Raw genomic sequence first — 27938 nt, 5'->3', positions numbered from 1 at the left:
AATGCCTCTTGTGCATCGTCTTATTATCTTTTGGGAGACACCTATGTCATTTCCTGTCAAAAAATTACTTGCTGGTTGAATAAAAGTAACTTTAAGTCAAAATTTGCCAGGAGTATGAATAATTATGGGCAGCACTGTATGTTCTGGTGGTCACCGAGTGAGACTCTTATTCCTTTATACATCATTGTATCTGTTTTTCGTGGTCTGACGCTGGAATTGTGTGTTTGCTGCTTGTGTCACAGGATTACTCAAGGTCGTGGTTTTATGCCTGACGGTACCAGCAGGTTTACTTGCAAAGGGCAGCAGATTTTTCACTTTATGGGCACCAGCACCTTCTCTGAATACACAGTTGTTGCTGACATCTCTGTTGCTAAAATAGAGGACTCTGCTCCTCTGGACAAAGTCTGTCTGCTGGGCTGTGGTGTTTCCACTGGATATGGAGCAGCCCTGAACACTGCCAAGGTAATCAGATTTCTGTTACTGACGCTCCTTTTTTGGGATCCAGTTTTAATAGTTTTATTAAATTGATATGGCTTCATTCACGTCTCCTTTGTGTACTCTGGTATTCTGTTCCAGCAGAGAACACCATTTCCGGCATAGCCAGGAACCACAGGATCCCATTTCACTATGATGGGATCCAGTGGGTTTCTGGTCTAAATGCCAGTTTTTAGCTGGACAGATACCGCTCACACAGGCTGCGGGCTCTTCCACCCGGGTCCCGACCGAATGTGTGCCCTTCTTTTCTTGTTACTTGCGTCTAGAACTGCACACATCTGATCAGGACCCGGGCAGAAGAGCCCGCAGCCTGTATGAGCACATCGGTGACCTCAGCGGAGTGAGGGATCGGTAAGTATTAACCTAACCACCATCTTTCCACAGGACATTTGAAAAAAATAGCCCGAGGAACCCATTTAAATGGGATTTCCCCCAAATCACATTTAAAGCAGCCCTGGTTCAAGAAATAAAAATTCACTAACTTGGGAGTGAACAGAACACTTACAGATGTAACCACTGTTATTTTGACATGATTTAGGCCTCTTTCACACTTGCGTTGTTGGGATCCGGCGTGCACTTCCGTTGCCGGAGGTGCCCGCCGGATCCGGAAAAACGCAAGTGTACTGAAAGCATTTGAAGACGGAACCGTCTTCCAAATGCTTTCAGTGTTACTATGGCACCCAGCACGCTATTAAAGTCCTGGTTGCCATAGTAGGAGCGGGGGAGCGGTATACTTACAGTCCGTGCGGCTCCCGGGGCGCTCCAGAATGACGTCAGGGCGCCCCATGCGCATGGATGACGTGTCCAATGCGATCACATGATCCATGCGCGTGGGGCGCTCTGACGTCACTCTGGAGCGCCCCGGGAGCCGCATGGACGGTAAGTATGCTGCTCCCCCGCTCCCCACTACACTTTACCATGGCTGCCAGGACTTTAGCGTCCCGGCAGCCATGGTAACCACTCTGAAAAAGCTAAATGTCGGCTCCGGCAATGCGCCGAAACGACGTTTAGCTTAAGGACGGATCCGGATCAATGCCTTCCAATGGGCATTAATTCCGGATCCGGCCTTGCGGCAAGTGTTCCGGATTTTTGGCCGGAGCAAAAAGCGCAGCATGCTGCGGTATTTTCTCCGGCCAAAAAACGTTCCGTTCCGGAACTGAAGACATCCTGATGCATCCTGAACGGATTTCACTCCATTCAGAATGCATTAGGATAATCCTGATCAGGATTCTTCCGGCATATAGCCCCGACGACGGAACTCTATGCCGGAAGACAAGAACGCAGGTGTGAAAGAGCCCTAACACGTTGGAGCAACAGAAACGCATTCCAGTAATGCAACACATGGCATTAAAGTGACCATCCTAGCAAAGCTGGTGTCAAAATAACACTAGCTACATCTGTATCTTCTGCCCTCCTTTTCAGCTACAGATCTGCCAGTTGCTGGCATAGCTTCTCAGACTATCTGGTGCATTTGGTAGCCCAGGACATTCTGTGAACAGTTCTGACCAGTCCAAGCAGTGTGCATTGGGTAATCTGAGAAGCAGTGGCCATCTTGGATGACAGAAGAGGAGCCCAAGAATCAACAGATTTGCAGATGAAAAGGATAGCACCATGTAAGTGTTATGTTTGTTTCCCAACTAATGTAAAAAAAAAAAATGTAAGCGGAGAGGCGCATAAATGTCTCCACAGGGTAAGGTAATTAAATGGGTTGGCTTGTTTCCTATATTGATGACCTATCCTTAGATGGGCAGTTTGCCGACCAGCTTTTGGAAGAGAACACAGCGCTTGTGTCATGTCTGCATTCTCTTTACCTTGTTTACCTGCTGATCGATGACATCGCAGTGGCGGGCAGGTGTAAATGCAGCTCATCTATTCCATTAACTTCAGTAGGAAGGAACAATTACACTCCAGCTCCTCCCCATTGATGTGAATGAAACGGAGGAGCTGCAATTACACCTATTTACTGCTGATGTCGAAGGTAAGCAGGTACAGAGTGAAGAGAATACGGTGCTGCGTTCTCTTCAAACAGCTGATTGGTGTGGGTGCCTGAAGTTGGACCCCTCTTCATCTGATATAGGTCATCAATTTAGGAAACTGGCCAGCCAGTTTAATATATCGCTAGGGCCTCATGCATATTGATTTTGCTGTCTGTAACTCATGGATCTGCAAAACACGGACCCCGGCCATGTGCATGCCACCATTTTTTTCAAACTTCTGTAGAAATGTCATATCCTTGTCTGCAAGAGTGGTCATGTTCTATCATTTTTGCGGAATGGACCTACAGATGCGGACAGCACATGGTGTGCTGTACACATCTTTTGCGGCCCCATTGAAATGAATGGGTCTGCATCCAATCCGCAGAAAATGGGGACCAAAAAAAAAAAACTGTTGTGTGCATGAGGTAAAAAAGGGAGTCCTTAGGCCCCTTTCACACGGGCGAGTATTTCGCGCGGATGCAATGCGTGAGTTGAACGCATTGCACCCGCACTGAATACCGACCCATTCATTTCTATGGGGCTGTTCACATGAGTGGTGATTTTCACGCATCACTTGTGCGTTGCGTGAAAATCGCAGCATGCTCTATATTCTGCGTTTTTCACGCAACGCAGGCCCCATAGAAGTGAATGGGGTTGCGTGAAAATCGCAAGCATCTGCAAGCAAGTGTGAATGCGGTGCGATTTTCACGCATGGTTGCTAGGTGACAGTCTATTCACTGTATTATTTTCCCTTATAACATGGTTATAAGGGAAAATAATAGCATTCTAAATACAGAATGCTTAGTAGGTGATCAATTGAGGGTTAAAAAAAAAAGAAAAATTAACTCACCTTCTCCTCTTGTTCGCGTAGTTCCCGGTCTCTTTACTTCTTTAATGATGAACTATCTGCTAGGACCTGTGGTGACGTCAGATCACATGCTCCAATCACATGGTCCATCACCACATTAGCCCACAGCTCATCATTAAAGAAGTAAAGAAGAGACCGGGAACTACGCGAACAAGAGGAGAAGGTGAGTTAATTTTTGTAATTTTTTTTTAACCCTCAATTGATCACCTACTAAGCATTCTGTATTCAGAATGCTATTATTTTCCCTTATAACCATGTTATAAGGGAAAATAATAACATCTACACAACACCTAACCCAAACATGCGTGATTTTTCTTATTACAATGTTTTGCACTCGCGCGGAAAAATCGCGGGTGTTCCCGCAACGCCCGTGTGAAAGAGGTCTTAGTCTTTCTGACCGCCTCACCACATGACCATGATAAGGTGGAGTTTGCCTGCTGTATTCACACTGCCACTGTATTCAAAGTCTGTGCATCGGGAACACCCAAAACTGCTCATCTGTGCCCACCAGTCCCATAGACTTTGAGTGCATGCTCATCAGGCACTGTATTCAGACTTGGGACCCCAGTTCAGATTGTATCCCAGTGTTTATACATCTTGTACACATTGGCATTGGGTAGTTGATAAATGTCCTTTGTGGGGAAAACCTATTTTTAAAGTGTATCTCACCGATCTGTTGGGTGTAATCTTTATTCGTTTGATATACCGTATTCCCTTTTGGACATTCAGGTCAACTTTTCACCTTTTTAAGGAACCCATACATATTGGCCTAAAGTTGATCAAAACAGACTACTTCAACCAAAAGGATAATTTGTCAGTGAAATGTAGCAACAAATGATCATTTTAGCCAGCTGATGATAGACATCATTGTCTATAAACGGTTTGAGGGTGAAGGAGCTTTCCTGCAAAGAACATTCCCAGAAGCTCCTTCGCCCGCTTCATTGAACATGCATGCAGAGTCTGACTATAATGGCTGATGTGGACTAAAATGTGTACTGTGTCTGCGAAACAATCACTAGAAGACCCATCATTCAGAAGTTCAGCCATCTTCTAATGTTTATGGCCACCTTTAGTGTCTCTCTTACTATTTTTCAATAATTTTCACTTTGCTTGTCAGGTGGAGCCAGGTTCTACCTGTGCAGTATTTGGCCTTGGAGGTGTTGGCCTTGCTGTTATCATGGGATGTAAAGTAGCTGGTGCCAAGCGAATTATTGGAGTTGACCTGAACAAGGAAAAGTTTGAAAAGTCCAAGGAGTTTGGGGCCACTGAGTGTATCAGTCCCTCAGACTATCAAAAGCCAATCCAGGAAGTGCTGGTCGACATGACTGATGGAGGCGTGGATTATTCCTTTGAGTGCATAGGAAATGTTGGCGTCATGGTAAATATACAGTAATGAAAAAGTGTCTGTTTTGCATTCCATCCAAGTACGTTTGAGTTTTTGTTAAATGCCTACTCAAGCTTTAGCAGACCCACCAATAGTCCATCTATTGTCTAAGTATTGTGAAGACATCTAATCCAGTGCTTAGGCAAAACCTGTCCATATGATACTGACCGGCAGCACCACTAGCATATTAGAAGGCTCAGCTCCTGCTTTCCTTTCCGCTGTACGGTTGACCCGGGCATCGCTTAGGCTAGGCTGCTGTAAAAAGGCGGCAGCCTAGCCTAAGGTCCCATAGAAACTGCCATATAAAGGTATAAGGCCGCATAGAGACCACCATTTTCAGAGTTGCATTTCTGGTCCTCACCCTCAGTTTCTGTTTACAGACAGCAGCAGTGACGTAGCAGTATATGGCACATGACTTCTGCAGCTAATCGGTCTGGACCATGTGCCACTCTGAGCGATTGCCGGCAGAAGTGCAGCCGAGGTGAGGACCAGAAATGCAACTCTGGAAACAGTGGGGATTAAGTGGTAACTGTTCTTTTCACACATTTGAGGGTACATTTCCAGAAGAGTAAAAATACTCTTACCATTTTTGAGGAGTATTTTTAGCCGAAGAGGAGTATGAAAGTTGCAGCAATTCAGATACATAATACGTAGGCTTAAATAATTGTTCACATCTGCGTTGGAGCCTCTGTTGCAGATTTTATAAACGGACTGGACAAAAAAAGCCCTGCATGCAGGACTTCATTGTCTGGTAAAAAGACAGGATCCTGAATGGATGCCATCACAGATAGGGCTCATGCACACGACCGTGCTGTTTTTTGCGGTCCGCAAAAAACAGATGACGCTTGTGTGCCTTCCGCAATTTGCGGAACGGAACAGGAGGCCCATTATAGAAATGCCTATTCTTGTCCGCAAAACGGACAAGAATAGGACATGCCTCATAATTTTTGCGGGGTCACGGAACGGAGCAACGGATGCGGACGGCACAGTGTTGTCTGCATCTTTTGAGGACCCATTGAAATTTATGGTTCCGTATACGGAATCAAAATACGGCCTGTATACGGAACGCAAAGAACGTTCGTGTGCATGATCCCTTAATGGTGTCTGTTCAGCTCCGTTCCTGTCAGTTATGTGCCCTATCTGGCACTTCTGTTGTTTTCATTTTCTGCTCATCTAACGGAGCACAACTATAGAACTAAATAACTGTGGTGTGTCAACATGCCCTGAGAGGTTGGTATTTATGCAGAGGAACCATTACAAGTCTAAATGATGTCTCTCCCCTCCGTAGAGTCCCATGTAAATAATCTCTCCCCTTCCGTCAACTTCTCTAACATGCAGTCCAATGTAAATAACATTGCCTTTCCTCCAGCCCCTCCAACTTACAGTCCCATGTAAATAACATCACTCCCCACCGCATTGGGTCTGGAGTGAATGCACAGCAGGCTATTATAGCCAAGTGATAAAGTCCAGTATAGTGTATCTTCCTTGTACTTGATCCCATGGCTATAATATCCTGCTGTGCATTGACTACACACTGCCCAGCATACATCACACACATGACTACATACATCACACACCCTGCACCATCACCTCGTACTACACATCAACCTGTATGTCCGGGCTGTAGTTATCCACCACTCTGGAATCCACTTCAGCTCCACTGCTGCCATGTTCGCTGGTGTCCACGGGCAGAGGGCACCGCTCCCCTTACCCTCTGGTTACAGCAATGGCCCGAAAGATAGCCCCCTCCTTCTTTGTCAATTACAACTATTACTCCCGCCAGCTGCCCCATGCTGCAGGACACCCAAACCGACCAGTAACAAAGCTCCTCGCTGTAAGGAGCTTCGTTATTGATTATTTCTGGGCCTGGCACCGGCAGCATCGCTGCGCTGCCTGCCCCATTAACAGCGTGCCCTGCGCTGATGAATGGCAGAGAAGTTTATTGGTACACAGACTTTTTTTTTTTTTTTTTAGGGAGTAAAATGGCCTGAACAGGCGTGTATGAAGCTTGTGCAGGCGTTACTGCGACCGCTGCTTGTCAGTGTATAATAGGTAGATCTAGCCTTGTCTTTTGTGTTTTAGAGAGCTGCATTAGAAGCTTGTCACAAAGGCTGGGGGGTAAGTGTCATTGTGGGAGTAGCAGCATCTGGACAAGAAATTGCAACTCGACCATTTCAGCTGGTCACTGGGCGCACATGGAAAGGAACGGCTTTTGGAGGTAAGAAAAAAGGTTTTGGCACCTTGAAGAACACGGGGAAAGCTGCCTGAGTGTCTCCTGATTATTATGCATTGTGTATTACATGTAATATACAGTGGCGATCAAAATTAGAGAACAATTTATGAACACTTGATTTTTTTCAGAAATTATGTAATCTGCATTGATCATCATTTGAAGGATTTTTTGTAAGGGGTACACCATGCCATTAGAACAGTGTTTTCCAAAATAACCAAAGTATATCAACATAAAACCTTTATTATTCAAAAAACCTGAGGATCATAATTGGAGAACAGCAATGACTGTAGCACAGAGAAAGATTCAAACTACATTTTCTGAAGGTTACACCAGTCCCCAATCAGTAGAAGTGTACAGGCCCTTGCTTTGAATGACTTCTGCACATCTGCGGCAACAGGACATCACTAGTCTCTCACACTGCTCTGGTGGGATTTTGGTCCACTCTTCTTCCAGTCTCCAACAGTTCTGTGACTGTTGTGGGTTTCTTGACCATAACTTTGTCACCAAGGATCTTCCAGAGGTTTTCTATTGGGTTTAGATCAGGACTCTGGGCTGGCCATTTCATTGTTTCAATGTTCTCAGTTTCAAGGAACTACTTTACCCGTTTTGCTGTGTGACAGGGGGCATTGTCCTGCATGAAAATTGCTGGCTGATTGAGTGATGAACGCAAGGAAGGAACCATGTGTTGAAGAAGGTTCTGATCCACACTTGCATTCACTCTGCCATGTAACTGTATGAGAGGTCCAACTCCTGCTGCAGAAAACATTCCCCAAACCATGACACTTCCTCCTTCACCTTTCACTGACTTCTTTACACACTTTGGGTTCAGTCTTTCCCCAGTTTATCGATGTTTCCCATCAGACCCAAATAAATTAAACTTGCTTTCATCACCAAAATGAACTCTGGACCACTTCTCCTCTGTCCACACAACATGCTGCTCAGCAAAGGTGAGTCTAGGCTTTAGATTCTTTCTGCTAATGAGCGGTTTGGTCACTGCAGAATGGACATTCAGTCCAAATGGTTATAAACGTCGAGACAGATCCTTACCCTGTTCAGTGCTGAACTTGAATGAGTTTGTGATGTTGTAAAGATGCAATATTCTAGAAATCAGAGACTTGGAATGACCAACTTCTCTTGCTATGGCTGATAGGGTCACCCCTTTGACCTTCATCTGGACAACCTGCTGCCGAAGGTTTGTCACTTTGGAATGGCACACCATTTTGGCAAAGCCAGTGAAAACTGGAAAGTTAGGCCAAATGCACAAGGCCGTGGAACACAGACGTGAGCGATCTGTGGTATCCCGGCCTGGCAGCCGGAGCGCACGACATCATTGGTTGCTATGACGCCGTGCACTTCATGCCGCTGCTGCACTACAGTAATACACTCGTATGATCTATACGAGTGTATTACTGTAGTGCAGCGGCGGCATGAAGTGCACGGCGTCATATAAAACAATGACACCTGATAGGAATCTCTTAATTCCACTTGGTACCTGGCACCAAGACTTCTAGTATCGGCTTGGTTTGAGTCCTTCTGACGTCAGGAGAGCGCTTCACTCAGTATGTAATAAAAGACACAACAGTGATGTACTGAATGAACACTCTAAGGTTTATTTTTAACGCACACAGGTTATATAGAGGGGGCTTTACCCTCTTAATTGGCATCATCGTATGTTATGTATTTAACCTATCATATTAACACGTTTCATTCTACGCTCAGAGAAATAGAAACAAAAACGGAACTTCCATATTAGGAATATTGTCCGGGAGTAGTGCCAAAGAGATAAGATTCAGGGTTACAGAGAATAGAAACCTTACAGTATATTAGTTTCACAGCAATCAGAGTTAGTACCTAACATAGAAATGAAACTTCAGTAAAAGCAGAATTGATTTTGACATAATAAAGAACATGGATTCCTTTCAAATCCCCTCTTAAGAACCTTTAGTGGATCACACTACATGGTTCTTTCCTTTCTTGTCCTTTTTCTCTCTATATGATATTAGGTAATTCTTATACCCATCTGGGCTTCGATCCTCCTGGGGTACAGTAGTCTGATATAATGACATATTAGAGAGCCCTTTTTCTAGCATTCGTCTCACACAGGGAATAACACATAATGCTACTACACCTATTACTACAATTACTATTAGTATGACAATCCCTAGTTGCATGAGACCTTGTTTCCAATTTGTGAACCACCCAAAGTATTGATCCCATGGATCATTTATACCTGAGTTCTTTTTCAGTTCTACTGACAGATCTTCAAGCTTTTTTATAGCTATTGTGACCTTACCAGTGGGGCCAGTATTATTTGGTATGTATGTGCAGCAGGAGGTTGGATCAATCAATACTCGGCACACTCCGCCCTTCTCTGCGAGAATCATATCCAACACCATTCTATTCTGGAATGTCATGATTGAGTCCGCTTGTAGTTCTTCTGCTACCCCTAGAAATGCATCTCTGGTATAGTTTACAAACCTTTGCTGATTGTAGTATATGTAATTTATCCAATCCACATTTTTATTCACAGTAATGATGGGAAATATTGATTCAAATCCGGCGGCTACTTGATCTCTAGCTTTGAACTCATCTGGGACCCCTCTTGGAACACCTATTGCATCTATATACACATGGGGATCAAAACTTGAAAGGGGGGCGCTTCTTTTGTTTCTCTTTAGCACCCCTTTGTCTATAATATCCGATTCAGTAAAAATGTGCATGTTCATTATAGCTTTGGCAAGCGCACATTCACCTTTCCAGGCACCTTCCAATCTGGATCTTATCTTTCCATCTCCACAGATCCAGTACACATCTCCTATGGAGTACACTTGGTTCTGAGTGAGGGATATGTTCAGATTGCTGTATTTGTGACAATAACCTTTGGTGAAATTCTGTACATTCCTCCCATGTGTGCTCCCTTTGTAACATGTGTAGTTACCTGGATATACCTGGATACCTGCCCCTGGGCGAGGATTTTTTAACAAAAGAGGGTATTTTGATTTCCATTCTGTACATGCACTGTGGTTATAAGACATATTAACAAAAAGAGTCAAAAAACATTCTTCAACACTTTCTGGTAACACTAGAGGTACGGTACCTAGGTGTAACAGTTACTTTTATTCACAGAGGCTGCACTATACTTCATCCACTCCAGCCACAGATTAACATCAGAAAAGCCCGTCCCCATGGCTAAAGTATCCTCATATGTGGGATTAGATATGGCCCTTAGGTTTTTTAGAGAAACTATATGTGGAGCTAGTGGGTTTTTGGGGACACCTGTGATGGGCTGGTATTCCTTAGACTTATACATATCTCTAAGTTTGAACATTTGTGTTACCTGAGAAGTCTCAGCTCCCCACATGTTATGATAGTACCATCCTAATACATAATCTCCTTCATCATATTTACCAGGGTTGTCTATTGTCAATACAATTTTCATTTCCGCTGACCTTTTTTTGCAATGATACACTGAAGAGGTGTCCACATAACACGTCCCTCTCTCAAGGAGTGTCATTCTAGTCAAAAGGGACTTAGAATTTTTATCCCTCCTTTTGAGGGCGCTTTCTGGTTTATATCCCCATTTTGTCCCTGTATTCCATCCCACTGATCCCCAGTATCCACAACCTTTTCCCCAGTATGAGTCTGTTACACATATATAGGCCTGTCCTTCTACATAGTCGTTGGAACAATAGCTATAATATGAACATTTTTTCAAGATATCACAAAGGCAAAAGGTGTAGGTGGCTACGTGAGTGTTAGATGAATTATACCAAAAAGTGATGACGCCGCCCTTGCTAGTTGCGGCTACTTCCCCCTTACTACTAATTGGTATAATCAACAAGATTATTGAAGCAATCTTAGTCAGTACATTCAACCATTTCCCAGAAAGGAGTGAGGAGCTCATCATGTTGGAGGTCAGGACTGTCTGCCCCCGTTAGTACCTCTGGGCCTTGTTGGAGGTCAGGGCTGTCTGCCCTCGTTAGTACCTCTTGTCCTTCTTCAAGGCCAAGGCTGTCTGCCTCCGTTCCTGCCTCCTCTCTTTTTCTCACAAGCTTCACTCGGGTGGCGTGGATCCAAGTTGGAGATTGTTCAGTCAGCACAGCTGTTCTGGTCACTGCAACCACGGTAGTGGGTGGGCCATATGCGAAGTCACCTTGGGATTTTCCTTTCTTCAGTGTTTTGATCACTACCTCATCCCCCACCCTGTATGGGTGGGTGGGTTCCTGTGGAAGAGAGGGAGACTTACAAGCAACTTTTTCCTCAGTTTTATTAAGAACCTGTATCAATTTGGTGACATATTCTTCCCTTATTAAATCAAGATCACCTTCCTGCACTATCATTGGGCGTCTTGCCCAGGGGGTGGGGAAAGGCCTTCCCATGAGTATCTCGAATGGTGATAACCCTAACCTCTTATTAGGTGTCATCCTTATTTCTGCAAGTATTATGGGTAGGATCTCTTTCCATTTTTCAAAAGTACCTGCAGTGGCCTTCCTCAATTTATCTTTGATAGTCCTGTTCATGCGTTCCACAATGCCAGAACTTTGCGGGTGATATGGAATGTGAAATTTCCATTCTATATGTAGTAATTTAGCAATTTCCTTGTTGAGTTTGGAGGTGAATGCTGGCCCTTGGTCAGATTCAATCATCAGAGGGCATCCCCACCTAGGAATGATTTGTTGAGTAAGTATCCTTGCTGTTGTTTTAGCATCCTCTGATTTGGTGGGGAATACTTCAGGCCATCTGGAGAACATGTCAACAATCACCAAAGCATATTCCTGTCTACCCTGAGTTTTGGGAATATGTGTGAAGTCTACCTGTAAATGGGTGAATGGAGTAGTGGGATAGTCAAGGTGTTGATGGACTACCTTCAAGGGGTTGTTGGGGTTGTTCCTCAAACATGTAATGCACCTGTGTACATATTCTGTTACTAACTTTTTGATGTCAGTAATGTAAAAATTTTGACTCAACAATGACTGAGTTGTCTGTATGCTGTTATGTCCTGCTCCATGGAAATGTGCTATGAAGATGGAAGCACTGTGTTGGGGAATGCATGGTCTCCCCTCTTTGCAGAGTAATTCTGTCTTAGAATTTTTCTGCAATACTGGATAACACCAGTCTTGCCGTTCCTGTTCAGTGGCGTATCTTTGAAGATCGGTAAGCATTTGTGACATCTCAAGGGTTGGGGGTGCCAAACATGGCATCTCCCAACGTTTACATGGACCTGAGGGGCTGTAGTCGGCCGCTCGTTTCGCCTCCCTATCTGCCAGCGCATTGCCCTGTGAGACATGATCCTTACCATTGGTGTGTGCCTTGCAGTGGATAATTGCCAATTGTGAAGGCAATCTGATGGCTTCAAGTAGATCTGCGACCAACTGTGAGTGTGAGATGCGTTTACCATCTGCTGCAGTGAAACCTCTTCTGTGCCAAATCATTCCATGATCCCACACTACCCCATGTGCGTACCTACTGTCAGTATAAATGGTGACTGGTTTTTCAGCATGTAGAATGCATGCCCTGGTAAGGGCAATGAGTTCAGCTGCCTGTGCAGACTGAAACTTTATGGGCTTTGCCTCTAGTACAACATCTGGGAGCATGACAATGGCGTAGCCTGTACAGTAACTGGTGTCATCTGGTCTGGTGCATGAACCGTCTACAAAAACCTCTGGAGCACCTATAATGGGTGTGGATGACAAATCATGTCTTGGAGAAGTTTCGTGTTCCAGGACCTGTAAGCAATCATGTGTATCTGTGAGGCAATCTTCCTGTCCTTTAAGGCCTAAGAGAGCATTCAGTATTGGTGCTGGTCCTGAGGTGTGGGAAGCATACTTGATTTCGAGTGAAGGGTCACTGAGCAGTAGTACCTCATATCCTGAAAGCCTTTGTGCAGACATGTGTTGTGTGTGGATGCCCTTGAGTAGGCCTACAACATCATGTGTGGTGTGCAAAATGGTGTAATGTCCCATTGTAAAAGGAGTTGCCAACTCTACCATCATAGCACAGGCTGCAAGAGAACGCAGACATGCCGGCATCCCTTGGACAGAGGTGGGCATTACCTTCGAGAAAAATGCACATGGGCGCAACTTGCCTCCATGTTCTTGTGTCAGCACGCCCGCCATGGTTTTACAGTTTTGTCGTGCAAACATGTGGAAGGGCAGTTTGTAGTCAGGGAGGCCCAATCCTGGACTTGACATTAATGAACATTTCAGATAATCAAATGCATTGTACATTTCTGAAGACCATCTTATTAAATCAGGTTTGTCCTGCAGTGTTGCCTGTCTCCATTGTCTGCAGTAGTTTATCATTCCAAGGAAGGATAGCATTTCCTTCTTGGAGTGCGGGGTGACCAATCCCGCTACAGACTGAACTCTCCCTGGACTGATCCTCCTTTCCCCCTTTGTCAGGACAAACCCCAAGTATTCGACTTGCTGTTTACACCATTGCATTTTCCCTAATGACACTTTGTGTCCACATTCAAACAACCATTGTAACAGTGATATACCATCCTCAATGTTGGCCTCCACTGACATACTGCACAACAGTAAATCATCCACGTATTGCAACAACACGGAACCTTGGGGGGGGTGCCATGGTTTTAAAGTCATTTGGAGGACAATGCTGAACACTACAGGTGAATCAGCATATCCCTGCGGCATTCTTGCCCAGGTTAGTTGTCGCCCCTCGAAGGAAAAAGCAAAAAGTAGTCTGGTCTTCTTGTCAACTGGGATAGAAAAGAATGCATTTTTCAGATCTATCACACTGAACCAAACAGCGTCCGCTGGAATGGCAGATAGCAACTGAGTAATGTCAGGTACAATGGGGGCTATAGGCACAATGATGTTGTTGATTCCCCTTAAATCCTGCACAAAGCGAATTGAACCATCTGCTTTTGCCACAGGATTTATGGGAGTGCTGAAGGGTGAAATCACCTCTTCCAGGATGCCTTCTTTTAAAAACTCTTCGATCATTGGCCTCAAGCCCTCAATTTTTTCTGTGGACAACGGGTACTGTTTCTGGAACACTGAGAGGACACCTGATATCACAGTAGCCTTGTAAGGTGTGCAATCTATGAACCCCGTGTCATATTCATTTGAAGACCATAATGCAGGGTTGATGTTGTTGAGTTCTGGGTGGTCCTGTATGTTTGCAAGAATCAGTGGCACTGGTGTAGAGATTGGAATGAGATCTGAATGTACTCTTATGCCCTGATTTTTGGCTGACACTTGTAAATCAAGCTTAATGAACAAATCTCTCCCTAACAGGCTGACAGGGCAATCTGGTATAATGCTGAAGGCATGGTCTGTGATGTACTCCTTGTCCATGGTCTCAAGTGGTAGTGAGTCAGTTTTGAAAGTTTTTGTTAAAACCCCATTAATTCCCATAGAGGGCTCAGATTTTCTCAATGGTCCCTTGTATAAATCTTTACTTAACACACTTGAAGTTGCACCGCTATCTACCATGAATCCTACTCTTCTTCCTCCCACTCTCAGTAGAATAACAGGTGTGTCTTTCCAGTGTGTGGTGACCTGTGTGAAAATCGGGGTACCTCCCTCCGGGCAGCATCAGTATGATTGTTGTTGCTGATTCCAATCAATGGGGAATCTTGGTTGTTGGCCTGTTTGTTGGGGTCTTTGTTGAGGAAGGTTAAAAGACTGTGTATTTGTGTCTGGTACCTGACTTTGGCCCTGTCTACCCCGGTGCCTCCTGGGCTGTGTACACTGTCTTGCCCAATGTCCTTCTTTCCCACAGTTATAACAACAGTTATTTTGTATCTGATCTTGTGGGTGTCCTTGCTGCCACTGTGTGTTCTGGTTGTAACTAGTATGTCCTCCTCTCCTCCTTCCTCTGCCCCCTCCCCTGTTGTTGGCATAGGCATGTGTGGGTGTGATTTTTCTGATTTCGAAACATCCTGCTGATTCCTTTTCATAAAGGTGTTTTTCAAAAGTGACAGTATCATCTGAGGTCCATGAGGATACACCTTGTTTCACTGGAAGGGTTAATTTGTCTGACAGATTGTTAATGAATGTGGAGATGATCAGGCTGTCGTTCTGGAGGGTAGGGAGTCCCGCCTCCAGTCTCCAACAGTCCATGAATCTCTTCCAAAACTCAGTAACAGACTCTGTGGGCTTTTGTTTACAAGCTACAGCAATAGGCAGAGATGATTTTTGTTTGAATACCTTATTCATATGATCCTCAACTTGGGTCCAAATCTTCTTCATTCCTTCTTCTGTATTGCATATGTACCGGCTGGCATCAACAGTTCCATCTACTAGTGTAGAAATGTATGGGACTTCATCCCAATCCCAAGCAGTATGTGTTCCTATGATGCCATCTATTATGAGCCTTAAATCTTCTTGTGTACAATTTCTGCCTTTACAAGCCTTTTTAAGATAGGTGATGGTTCCCAAAGGAGCCACTGTGGGTTTGGGGCAGTGTTTGATAATTTTATTAAGGTCCTCGATGTCCATGGGTTTCTTCATTAAGTGTTCTCCTATTGTTATGAAGGGTGCACTGAGTTCTACCTGTTCTTCTTTAGCTTCTATTCCCTTGCTGCGTGTGTGGTACTTATATTGTTCTGCAGCTTTCTGTTGTTTTTGACTGTATTTTGTTTTCTCTAGGTCGTCATGGACCTGCATAAATGTAGCACCTATATCTTCGTCCTGTATCTCCTGCATGCTTGGACATATGTGTACAGGGTTTAGTGTGAGATGGGGTGCAGGGGCGGACGGGACAGTGTAAGGTGGTGGGTTTGGCTTTTCAGACACGTCTTTTAATTCTGTTCTTTTCTCCATTTTATGTAACTGACTGTCATCTTTTGGAATCTTATTAGTTTTCCCTTTCTTCTTATTTGATGGTACATTGTACCAATGTGGGGCTATCTCCAACCATTGTTCACCCCCTTGTATCATGTAATCCATATTCCAGGACGGATCATGGTCAAAATGTGGCCATGCTTCTTTGTCTTCCAGACAAAGACCCTTTATCATGTCCATGTGGTACGGGCTATTATCGCCGTCCCTGGGAAAGGGGCTAGCAGCTTGCATGAACTCAGTCCATCCAGCTAAATTATCCACCCATGGGTTAACTAGGAAGTAATTTGTGGGACTACACCGTGCAACATAAACTTTGCATGTTTCTCCCGTCTCAGGTTTGGGATAATTGGTTTTAGACTCTTGTGATCCCATTCCGTCTGATATTTTAATGATGCTACTTTCCTAGGACTGGCTGCACTGAACCTTTAAGGCTCAGAGAAATTAATCCTGTCAACTAGGCAAAGGACTCAGGTCTGATCACAATATATCAGAGAGTTTCATCAAACATATAATTTGTTGCTTTGGTCTGCTGCTTGTGTTCACCTATCTGTGGGTTAACGGATTGCTCCCAGCCGGGGGTGGGGCGTATTGCAGACCTCCGCAACACAGTAAAACAACAATGCAATGTCCTTAAAACTCTATGCAAATAGTGAACTTCAGTCCGTACACTTACCACCCGGACATCAGTATCCTTATATCAACTCTAATAATCTTATACTTTAAAACAGCTTTTAAAAAGTAAAGAGTCAAACCAAGCTCCGTCTTTGTCTCCCTGAGACAGTATCTCTAGTGCGCACTATATTTTCTCTGAGTGATCCTCACGGCGAACTCCCGGAGTCCCCGGGTCACTCCCCCAGACTCCCGGAGTCTGTACCCTGTATCCCTGATACAGTAATTATACTAGAAGTTGTAGGTTCTACTTACTAGATCGGGACGTGGTCCTCGGATCGGCCAGAGGACAATAACAGATGCCTTCCTTACCGAACACGAGGAAAACCTTCCCGATCCCGGAAACGAGCCCCCAACTGATAGGAATCTCTTAATTCCACTTGGTACCTGGCACCAAGACTTCTAGTATCGGCTTGGTTTGAGTCCTTCTGACGTCAGGAGAGCGCTTCACTCAGTATGTAATAAAAGACACAACAGTGATGTACTGAATGAACACTCTAAGGTTTATTTTTAACGCACACAGGTTATATAGAGGGGGCTTTACCCTCTTAATTGGCATCATCGTATGTTATGTATTTAACCTATCATATTAACACGTTTCATTCTACGCTCAGAGAAATAGAAACAAAAACGGAACTTCCATATTAGGAATATTGTCCGGGAGTAGTGCCAAAGAGATAAGATTCAGGGTTACAGAGAATAGAAACCTTACAGTATATTAGTTTCACAGCAATCAGAGTTAGTACCTAACATAGAAATGAAACTTCAGTAAAAGCAGAATTGATTTTGACATAATAAAGAACATGGATTCCTTTCAACACCGTGCGCTCCTGCTGTCAGCAGGGTGCCAGGCCGGGATACCACGGACCGCTCACGGCCGTGTGCATGAGGCCTTAGGCTTCCAGTTAAATGGGGGTTGTCAGATCATTAAGGAAATTAGCGCCAGTTGCCAGATTAACACCAATAACTTGCAGGTTTCTGAAAGTGTTCTCTAATTTTGATCAGTGTTCTTTTTCAATTATCTCATTTACATTTTTATTCTGTGCTTTAGAATAAATACAATTTATGAAATAATCTTAAAATACTGCTATTTTACTCATGTTAGGATATATTCACATAGGACTACACTATGATCTTGACATTTCGGAAATGGTGTGTTCTCTAATTTTAATCGCCACTGTATATGTGTAGCTTGTGTTGTTTACAGCGAAGTAGTTTTGTGGCTCCCCTGAGATAATGCTCTCACTGACGTCCCTTGGGCGGCTTGTCTGTAAATAAACTGATGGTGTTACTATTTAAGTATGGGAAACGCTCCAATCTACTTTATTTTTACAAATGGGTTTGTTTTTTGCAAGGTATTTTTGTGCATCTAATATATAAAGCTGAGTGTATGTATGTATGTATGTTTGTATGTCTGCTAAAGGAATCCACACTGTCGTACTTACAATCACAAAATTTGGCACACAGGTACATCAGGTGCCCGGGAAGGTTTTACACCAGGTCTCAGCTCTCTAGCACATATCGTTCCTGAGATATTCCCAAAATATGCACTAGCCAATAGAAGCCTGGTCACATGACCGTTATCAGCCAATAGAAGCATGCAGGCCCTTAGTCTCCACATACACACAGTTTTACACCAGGTTTCCATAACAACCCAGCCATTTTTCTTCACTGCTGTAGGTCAGCTTTAAAGGGGCAGGACGCTGTGGATTTTATTGTTAAGGGACCGGAGTGCTGTGGAGGTCGCAGTTCAGGGGGCAGGTAGGGTGGCCATTCAGGCCACCCTCAAAAGACAGACTTAAAAACCCCGCACCAAGGTCCCACTAAGCCACGCCCTGGTTCAGTTAGGACACGCTAACTCCGCGGCCAACGGGAATTGAAAAAATTAAAGGGATTCTGTCACCTCTTTTTACCCTATAGAGATGTGGACATGCACGGCTAGATCGCCGCTAGCATGTCTGCAATATACCTGTCCCATATCTGAGTGGTTTTATTATTGAGTGTAAAAAATGATTTTATATGTAAATCAGCCTGGTAAGGAGCCCAAGGGGCTGCGCTAACCATTCTGGAGCCTAGCCACGCCCCCCTGTGAAGGAGCCCAGCACCGCCTGTAACCAGGAATGTACTCCTTGCTCACAAAGTCAGATCGCCGTAATCTCGCGATGTGCAGTGCTGGCATAGTGTTCCTTCCCTGTGCTGGCCTCAGGGAAGGAACTGCGCATGCGCGAGCTCGCGGCGATCTGACTTTGTGAACAAGGAGGAGATTCCTGGTTACAGGCGGTGCTGGGCTCCTTCACAGGGGGCGTGGCTAGGCTCCAGAACGGTTAGCGCAGCCCCTTACATATATATAAAATCATTTTTTACACTCAATAAAACCACTCCGATATGGGACAGGTATATTGCAGACATGCTAGTGGCGATCTAGCCCTGCATGTCCACATCTCTATAGGGTAAAAAGAGGTGACCAAATCCCTTTAAGGTAAAAAAATCTACTTCTGTCAGCTGCAGGGGTGGGAGGGAGGGTGACTTTTCTCCCTGCAGCTCACGCTCAGACAGCACAGTGTCCAGGCCTTGCGCCGGACGGAGGACAGGGAGTCTGAAAGCTGGACTGTCCGGCCTAAAACTAGACCTCTGGGCCCCCCCCTAGGGGCAGGCTGCTGTGGAGGTCACAGTTAAGGAGACGGTCTGCTATGGAGGTCAGTGTTAAGGGGCAGATTGCTGTAGAGGCCACTGTTAAGGGGGCGGGCTGCTGTGGAGGTCTCTGTTAAGGGGCAGGGAACGGAGCTCTGTGGAGGTCACTGTTAAGGGGGCGGGTTATTGTGGAAATCACTGTCAACGAGCCAGGGTACTATGGAGGTCACTAATAAAGGGGAGGGCGCTGTGGAGGTCACTGTTATAGTGGATACTATCTATTAACAACACACACAAACATTAAATATACCCGTGCGAAGCCGGGTCCTTCTGCTAGTTCATAATAAAAACTTAAGGGTGTATTCACATGTGCAGAAATTTCTGTGACTATCCATCGGAAAATGGCAGAAATATTTGCACATAGTATAGAAACATCTCCATTCAGTCATAGTGAACAATCCCTAAGAGGGGACTTGGGTACCAGCAATGTCTCTATTTGTTTCCATTTATTTCAGTGCTTTCCCTTTTCTTCTAGGTTGGAAGAGTGTAGACAGTGTTCCCAAGTTGGTTTCTGAATACATGGCTAAAAAAATAAAAGTTGACGAGTTTGTGACTCACACTCTGCCCTTCAGCTCAATAAATGAAGCTTTTGAACTGATGCATGATGGCAAGAGGTAGGTTAAAAACATGAATTTTAGAACGCTGTGGTTTTTCTGCTAATTGGAATTCACTAAACGTTGATGTGAAATATACACAGTGCAGTGGTATTAGTAACCACACTAATAAGGCCTCATGCACACGACTTTTGAGGTCCGCAAACTGCAAGACTGCAAAACACGGATACCGGCCTTGTGCGTTCCTCATCTTACTGAACAGCTTTTCCAGCCCTCAATAGAGCAGTCCTATTCTTGTCTGTAATACGGACAAGAATAGGACATGTTCTATCCTTTTTTTTTCTGGGCCGTGGAACATTTTGGCGGATGAAGACAGCACACTTAGTGTTGTCCGCATCTTTTGAGGCCCCATTGAAGGGAGTTAGTCCGCATCAGACTCCCAAAAAATTTGGCTCTAATGCAGACCCAAACCTAAGTCTTGTGCATAAGGCCTTATTCACACATCAGTGATTTGATCAGTGATTTCCATCAGTGATTGTGAGCCAAAACCAGGAGTGGGTCAAAATAGAGAAGAGGTGCAAATCTTTCCATTATATATTAAGGGCTCATGCACACGACCGTATGCCCTCCGAGACATGCGGTCCGTGAGCGGGCCATATGTCCCGGAGCGGCATACATCGTGCGAACGGGAGCACACAGCATTATAGGTTACTATGATACTGTGCTCATCGGGCCGCCCGCGGGACTATTTTCCTGCACTCATAATATCATAATAGTCCCGCGAGCGGCCCAATGCGCACAGCATCATAGTAACCTATGATGCTGTGCGCTCCCGTGCGCACGGTGTATGCCGTTCCGGGACTTATGGCCCGCTCACGGACCGTATGTCTCGGAGGGCATACGGTCGTGTGCATGAGCACGAACTCTGTGGAGGCTTCACTTCTGGTTTTGGCTGATAATCATTGATGGAAATCACTGATGAAACACAGACCGTGTGAATAAGGCTTATATGTACAGCGCTATGGAATGAATGGCGCTTTAACAATAAATAATAATCATAAGGCCTTCTAGTGAGTTTTAGGTCATCTTCTTTAACCCCTTAAAGGAACTTTGTTTAGAAAATGACCTATTGTTCAAGCTCTAGAGTCCTCATGTATTTCTGCATTCTATATATACCTGTATGTCATGTAGCATTAAAGAGGATTAGGCTCCATCCATATCTGCGTTCGGTAAATCCAGTAGTCTATTCTGGCAGAGGAGCAGACTACCAGAATTACTGTATCCATTGTAGCCGGGACCTGCTGAATCCCCATTCATTATAATAGGATCTGCTGGGTTTCCGCCATGAATGCCAGCTTTTTGCCTTAAAAATACCACTGCACGCAGCATCTTTTTTTTGGGCAGAAAGTCAGCATTGTTCTCGGAAACCAAACAGATCCCATATTGGGGAATGGGGATCCGCCTATGCCTGTTATGGTAATTCTGGTAGTCTGCTCCACTGCTGGAACAGACTACTGGATTTACCAAACGCAAATTTATTTTATTATTTATTTTATGCACTTATATAGCGCTACTATATTCTGCAGCGCTTTACAGACATTAGCAACCAACTGTCCTAAATGGGGCTCACAATCTAAGGTCCCTATCAGTCTGTCTTTGGAGTTTGGGAGGAAACCGGAGTACCCGGAGGAAACCTACACAAACACAGGGAGAACCTACAAACTCCATGCAGATGTTGTCCTTGGTTGGATTCGAACCTAGGACCCCAGCGCTAACCACTGAGCCACCGTGCTGCCCCTACTTAGCATTAGGGTGCCTCCGCAGAGTGCAGATTATGTATGCTTTTTTCTCTATGATTTTCTTGCAGAAAAACCACAACATAGTTTGTGAAATTAGACAAATCTCATGCACACTTCGCTTTTTTCTTAGGTGTGGAAATTGACCTGATGTGCGAATTTTGAAATCTGCAGCATGTCAATTGTTGCGTTTTTCTTCTGCAGCTTTGGGGCTGTTCACATATTGTTTTTGCTGTACATCAAGCAGATACATTTGTAAGGCTAGTTTTACACTAGTGGCAGGGCAGTCCGGCAGGCTGTTCCGGCAGGTGAACAGCCTGTTGGATCCGTCCTGCCGCTAGTTCACGTGTGCCCCCAGACTGCCGCTCCGTCCCCATTGACTATAATGGGGGCGGAGCTGAGAAGCGGCTAGACTAAAAGTACTGCATGCAATACTTTTAGTCCGGCTGCCTCTCGCCGTGCTGCTGCCGGGGCACCACCTCCGCCCCCATTATAGTCAATGGGGACGGAGCGGCAGTCCGGGGGCACACGTGAACTAGCGGCAGGACGGATCCAACAGGCTGTTCACCCGCCGGAACAGCCTGCTGGACTCCCTCTGTCGCTACTGTGAAAGTACCCTACCCACAAAAAACACGCATAGAAACGTATTACATGACATGGCCACAGACTATAATTGGGCAAATGTTGTTCAAAAGTGCATACTTTTGTCTGTTTGTCATTATTTTACGTTTCTGTATGGGGTGTTTTTTTTTTTTTTGGCAGGACAGAATAGCATACTACGCTTTTCTGCCTGAAAAAAAAAGCTGATAAAAAGGTATACTTTATTTTTTTTTTTTTTACATTGCAATAAATGAGACGTATGGAAACTTAAAACAATACGTTTTCATCTGTTAAACGTATCGGTTTTGTTTTTTTCAGATGATGCTTCAAACTTCACATCTTTATTTAATAAAAAAAAATTGTTAAAAAAAATGACAAATGTATCGCATAAATCGCATACGTTTGTATATGTTATTTTACTGTATTTTAACGTATCCACTTGACAAAAGATGTGAACATCCCCTTTCACCCTTTTTAATGGAAGGGGGAAGAACTGTGGAAAATCCACATCAAATCTGCTCAAAAAACCCATAAAAAAATGTGATATAATGCCGATTTCATGCCGATTTTCTGCACATAAATCTGCAGCGTCTGCAGGCACCCTTAAAGTGTCTGTCTTAAGCTATACAAATTCATAACTTTGCACCGTTTTGCTTTCTTTACAGCATTCGTAGTGTTTTGAACTATTAATGGATCCTGGAATACAAGACTACGACCACACTAGAATCAAGGCGGTAGTTGGAGCACAAGATTTTAGATACAGCAAAGTAATCTAGTTTCATTGTCTAATTCTCACCATTGCCTTCCTGTCTATCAGCAGCTGAAATTTCTAATAAATATATTTTGTTCTGTTGTTTTGGACTTTTTATTCTGTGGTATTGGAAATGTAACTTCATAGTAGGAGATCCAGTCTGTAGGAAGCTATACATGCAGCTTTTGTCTAAGCATTCCTATGAGGAATACAATCAGAGCAATGTCATTCAGGTTACAATAGGATGTGAGATCACAGGTTATCACATCTCATGTGACATCTAGCTTTTAGCTTTGCATGAAGCTCACTGGTGCCTTGCAGCGCTGGGGTCCTGGGTTCGAATCTGACCAAGGACAACATCTGCATGGAGTTTCTGTCCTCTCAGTGTTTGCGTAGGTTACTTCTGGGTACTCTGGTTTCCTCCCATACTCCAAAGACATACTGATAGGGAAGTTAGATTGTGAGCCCCATTGGGGACAGGTTGATGCTAATGTCTGTAAAGCTCTGCAGATATAGTATCACTATATACACAAGCATAATAATTATAAAGCTCCAAAGTGTTATGAAAAACTGATCTTACTCATTGCAATTGGGGGCGGGGGGGACACAGGCATGACCATGGGTATAGCCCTCCTCTCCTTCAGTGCTGCTTGTTCTTAGGCACGCTCTCCCCTTCCTGGAGGCAGCCGATGCTAGTAATCGAGACCCCCTGTTTGTGGCCTAATTGTGCTGGCACCCTAACAGTCTGCAACCAACACTGCAAATCGAAGCCTAGGATTTTTTTTGCGACCTCACACAGGCACCATTCCCGCTGGCGGCCCCGGCTTCAAATTGCTGCCTACACTTCCGGCCCCTTGTTCACTCGTGGCAGGATGTAACAGGACTATGGATCTCCCAGATTCCTCCTTCTGACATGAATATCTTCTGCCCTTTTCTGCCTTCCCCCACTTTCTTCGGGGATCTTGCAGCAGCCCTGTACTAGTTGGGGGACACAGACACGGCTGACTGCGGTAAGCTTATCTCTATCTGTTCTTTCAGGGCCTAGCTTCCCTCTCCATTTTCCTGGGGGCACAGTAGTGGGACACTGTCTGAACGGGTGACTACTTCTGTGTGTCACTGAGGGTGCCAGATTTCTTAACGTTGGTGCCCCCTGCACAGTAGAATGTAACCTTTAAAGAGGACCTTTCACGGCTCCTGACATGTCTTTATTAATAGCTTCATGCATTCCCTGTGTAATAACAATTCTGGAGCATCTATTCTTATAGCTCCATGTTGTGCCATTCCTTTATTATTCCTTCTAGAAGTTATGAATGAATTGCTATTAGCCATTTAGTAAGGGTACAAAGGGGTGGTAACAAGTTTGGCGTGTGTACCTGCAGAGTCTGAAAATGGCAGCACTGATTGGATAGAGTGAGACTGGGCAGGTACACCCCCCAAATGGTTACCTCCCCTCTGTACCCTTACTGAAGGCAAATAGCAAATCATTCATAACTTCTAGTAGAAATAATAAAAGAATGGCACAACATATAGCCATAAAAATAGATCCTCCAGAATTATTACATGGGGAACGCATGAAGCTAATAAAACAGGCATCTCAGGAGTGGTGAAAGGTCCTCTTTTATGCCCCTCCTCAAATTAGTTATGGCCCCTTACTGCCCAGTGGCAGAAGGCACATGATGATGGAGAGGTGTGATATGAGACTGGTGGCGGCGGTCCCACTTCTTGCATCTTCAGGGCTTCTGGACAACCAACTGGGCCTTTGTGTGTTACAGCAATGAGTGTGGAACCACTGTGTCAACCAACAGAGTTGATTTTTAGGCTACTCCTAAGGGTGTTATACTGGCATTTTCCTGGTATTCACCCTTTAACCCCTATACAGGAATCTGGAATTCACTGCAGGAAAGTCACCAGGCCGCCACCTCTTGTAGTAGTCTGTGTGTGGTTGACAGGTGGGGGGCAGACACACCTGTGCAGATCACCAAGCGATCAAGCAAAATCATAGGGACAGACCAAGGTTCAGGGAAGACAACAAAGGGTCAATGCAGAGGGTCAGAATTAGGGACGAGCGAATCAACTTCGGATGAAACATCCGAAGTCGATTCGCATAATACTTTGTTCCAATACTGTACAGAGCAGGAGCTCCATACAGTATTAGAATGTATTGGCTCCGATGAGCCAAAGTCTCGCAAGACTTCGGGTAATAACTTCATAAATTTGTACTGTAAAAAAAAAAATCCTAAACTCAGGTTCGGTACCAAAGTCGATTCGCTCACCCCTAGTCAGAATCGGGAAGAAGTCTGTACATGGGCAGACAAAAAGATGCAGCACATATTTGCATGAACTAGAAAGCTAGTTAACCTATTGCTCAGTGATGCTCCCATAACAGAAGGTGCCTTAAAAGGGGTTGTCTGGGTTCAGAGCCCATATTTTCACCCAGGCAGCCCGCCGATGTTAGGATCACGCAGGGCAAGGGCTTTTTATTTTATTTACAATAACACATGGCCGGGCCGACGCTTACACCCAGCATTGTGTTCGGTGCCGTTTTACATGCTAGGGCAGTACTAAAGCCTGCCCATCAGTACCGATTACATCATCGGGCTCACTGCTGGGCGGAAGCCTCCGCCTAGCAGCCCTAAGGGGAGCCCAGTACGTCATTTGATCTCCTTAAAATGGCTTTGCCCTGCACGATTCAGCGCAGGGCACAGGAGAGAAGCGGAGCATGAAATGCTCCGATGCTCTTGTCAGGGGGGGATGCCTGGGTGAAAATATGGGTATGAACCGAGACAACCCCTTTAAAGAGTCATTGTACTTCATTTAATTTAGTAGAGAATGGTATAAATAGCAGATTTCTAACTCTCTTCATAAAAAATAAAAAAATGCCTGCATCCACCTGAGAAAAGCTGTAACGTCATGGCCATTAGGGGTCTCACTCTCGCCCAATTTGCAGTCCACAGCCTGTTGTCCGGAAAAATCCATCCCTAGTGACACAGACACAGAAGACGGCAGTGGGAGCGTATCAGGGCTAGCCGACATCCTGAACTGCATCTGAATTCACAAAATCCTCCCGCCTTTCTGTAGGTGTGCGCTTCAGAGCTGAAAACAAACATAGTGGGAAGTAAGGGAAAGGACATCACAACAGTACAGTGCTGGCAGATTCCACAGAAGGGAGACACCTCCTGCTTCTGAGTGAAATGCATCTACCTGTAGCTGTGCAGCTGAAGAGGGGAATAATTAGGTTTAGAAAGATATTAGGGAAGCCCAAAAAAGACCTTTACAGTTATTCAAAGAAACAAAGCCATTATGCAAACTTTTTTTGTATAATGTACCCAGAGGTAGCTAGGTATAGGCTCGGGTGAATTAGGGTCTGAGGCAGTGTGCACAGGCTGTATGAGAAGAAGGTAATGGCCTATTCTGGCAAGAAGCAGGCCACGGCCTGCAATGGACAGGCACAGGGTACTCCGGTGCAAAGTGGGAAAAAAAAAAAAATAAAAAAAAAAATATATATATATATATATATATATACACTGCTCAAAAAAATAAAGGGAACACTTAAACAACACAATGTAACTCCAAGTCAATCACACTTCTGTGAAATCAAACTGTCCACTTAGGAAGCAACACTGAGTGGCAATCAATTTCACATGCTGTTGTGCAAATGGGATAGACCACAGGTGGAAATTATAGGCAATTAGCAAGACACCCCCAATAAAGAAGTGGTTCTGCAGGTGGTGATCACAGACCACTTCTCAGTTCTTTTGCTTCCTGGCTGATGTTTTGGTCCCTTTTGAATGCTGGCGGTGCTTTCACTCTAGTGGTAGCAAGAGACGGAGTCTACAACCCACACAAGTGGCTCAGGTAGTGCAGCTTATCCAGGATGGCACATCAATGCGAGCTGTGGCAAGAAGGTTTGCTGTGTCTGTCAGCGTAGTGTCCAGAGCATGGAGGCGCTACCAGGAGACAGGCCAGTACATCAGGAGACGTGGAGGAGGCCATAGGAGGGCAACAACCCAGCAGCAGGACCGCTACCTCCGCCTTTGTGCAAGGAGGAACAGGAGGAGCACTGCCAGAGCCCTGCAAAATGACCTCCAGCAGGCCACAAATGTGCATGTGTCTGCTCAAACGGTCAGAAACAGACTCCATGAGGGCCCGACGTCCACAGGTGGGGGTTGTGCTTACAGCCCAACACCGTGCAGGACGTTTGGCATTTGCCAAAGAACACCAAGATTGGCAAATTCGCCACTGGCGCCCTGTGCTCTTCACAGATGAAAGCAGGTTCACACTGAGCACATGTGACAGACGTGACAGAGTCTTGAGACGCCGTGGAGAACGTTCTGCTGCCTGCAACATCCTCCAGCATGACCGGTTTGGCATTGGGTCAGTAATGGTGTGGGGTGGCATTTCTTTGGAGGGCCTCACAGCCCTCCATGTGCTCGCCAGAGGTAGCCTGACTGCCATTAGGTACCGAGATGAGATCCTCAGACCCCTTGTGAGACCATATGCTGGTGCGGTTGGCCCTGGGTTCCTCCTAATGCAAGACAAAGCTAGACCTCATGTGGCTGGAGTGTGTCAGCAGTTCCTGCAAGACGAAGGCATTGATGCTATGGACTGGCCCGCCCATTCCCCAGACCTGAATCCAATTGAGCACATCTGGGACATCATGTCTCGATCTATCCACCAACGTCACGTTGCACCACAGACTGTCCAGGAGTTGGCAGATGCTTTAGTCCAGGTCTGGGAGGAGATCCCTCAGGAGACCGTCTGCCACCTCATCAGGAGCATGCACAGGCGTTGTAGGGAGGTCATACAGGCACGTGGAGGCCACACACACTACTGAGCCTCATTTTGACTTGTTTTAAGGACATTACATCAAAGTTGGATCAGCCTGCAGTGTGTTTTTCCACTTTAATTTTGAGTGTGACTCGAAATCCAGACCTCCATGGGTTGAAAAATTTAATTTCCATTTTTAATTTTTGTGTGATTTTGTTGTCAGCACATTCAACTATGTAAAGAACAAAGTATTTCAGAAGAATATTTAATTAATTCAGATCTAGGATGTGTTATTTTTGTGTTCCCTTTATTTTTTTGAGCAGTGTATATATATATATACAGTA

General features: G+C 44.9%; 1 protein-coding gene across 1 annotated transcript in view; it reads left to right on the top strand.

Moving 5' to 3' along the window:
• Window positions 1-22929, top strand: part of ADH5 (alcohol dehydrogenase 5 (class III), chi polypeptide) — a 36201-nt gene extending 13272 nt beyond the window's left edge. The window contains exons 5-9 of the mRNA XM_040418186.1: window positions 243-462; window positions 4457-4717; window positions 6806-6941; window positions 19602-19740; window positions 22742-22929. Coding sequence (XP_040274120.1) covers window positions 243-462; window positions 4457-4717; window positions 6806-6941; window positions 19602-19740; window positions 22742-22766 — 781 coding nt within the window. The 3' untranslated portion in view covers window positions 22767-22929. The remainder of the gene's footprint in view (window positions 1-242; window positions 463-4456; window positions 4718-6805; window positions 6942-19601; window positions 19741-22741) is intronic.
• Window positions 22930-27938: the final 5009 nt, after the last annotated feature.

The sequence above is a fragment of the Bufo bufo genome, chromosome 2 (genome assembly GCF_905171765.1).
Source record: "Bufo bufo chromosome 2, aBufBuf1.1, whole genome shotgun sequence".
NCBI lineage: Eukaryota > Metazoa > Chordata > Amphibia > Anura > Bufonidae > Bufo > Bufo bufo.
Note: the sequence above shows the minus strand (reverse complement) of the source record. Positions and strands in the feature narration are given on the sequence as shown.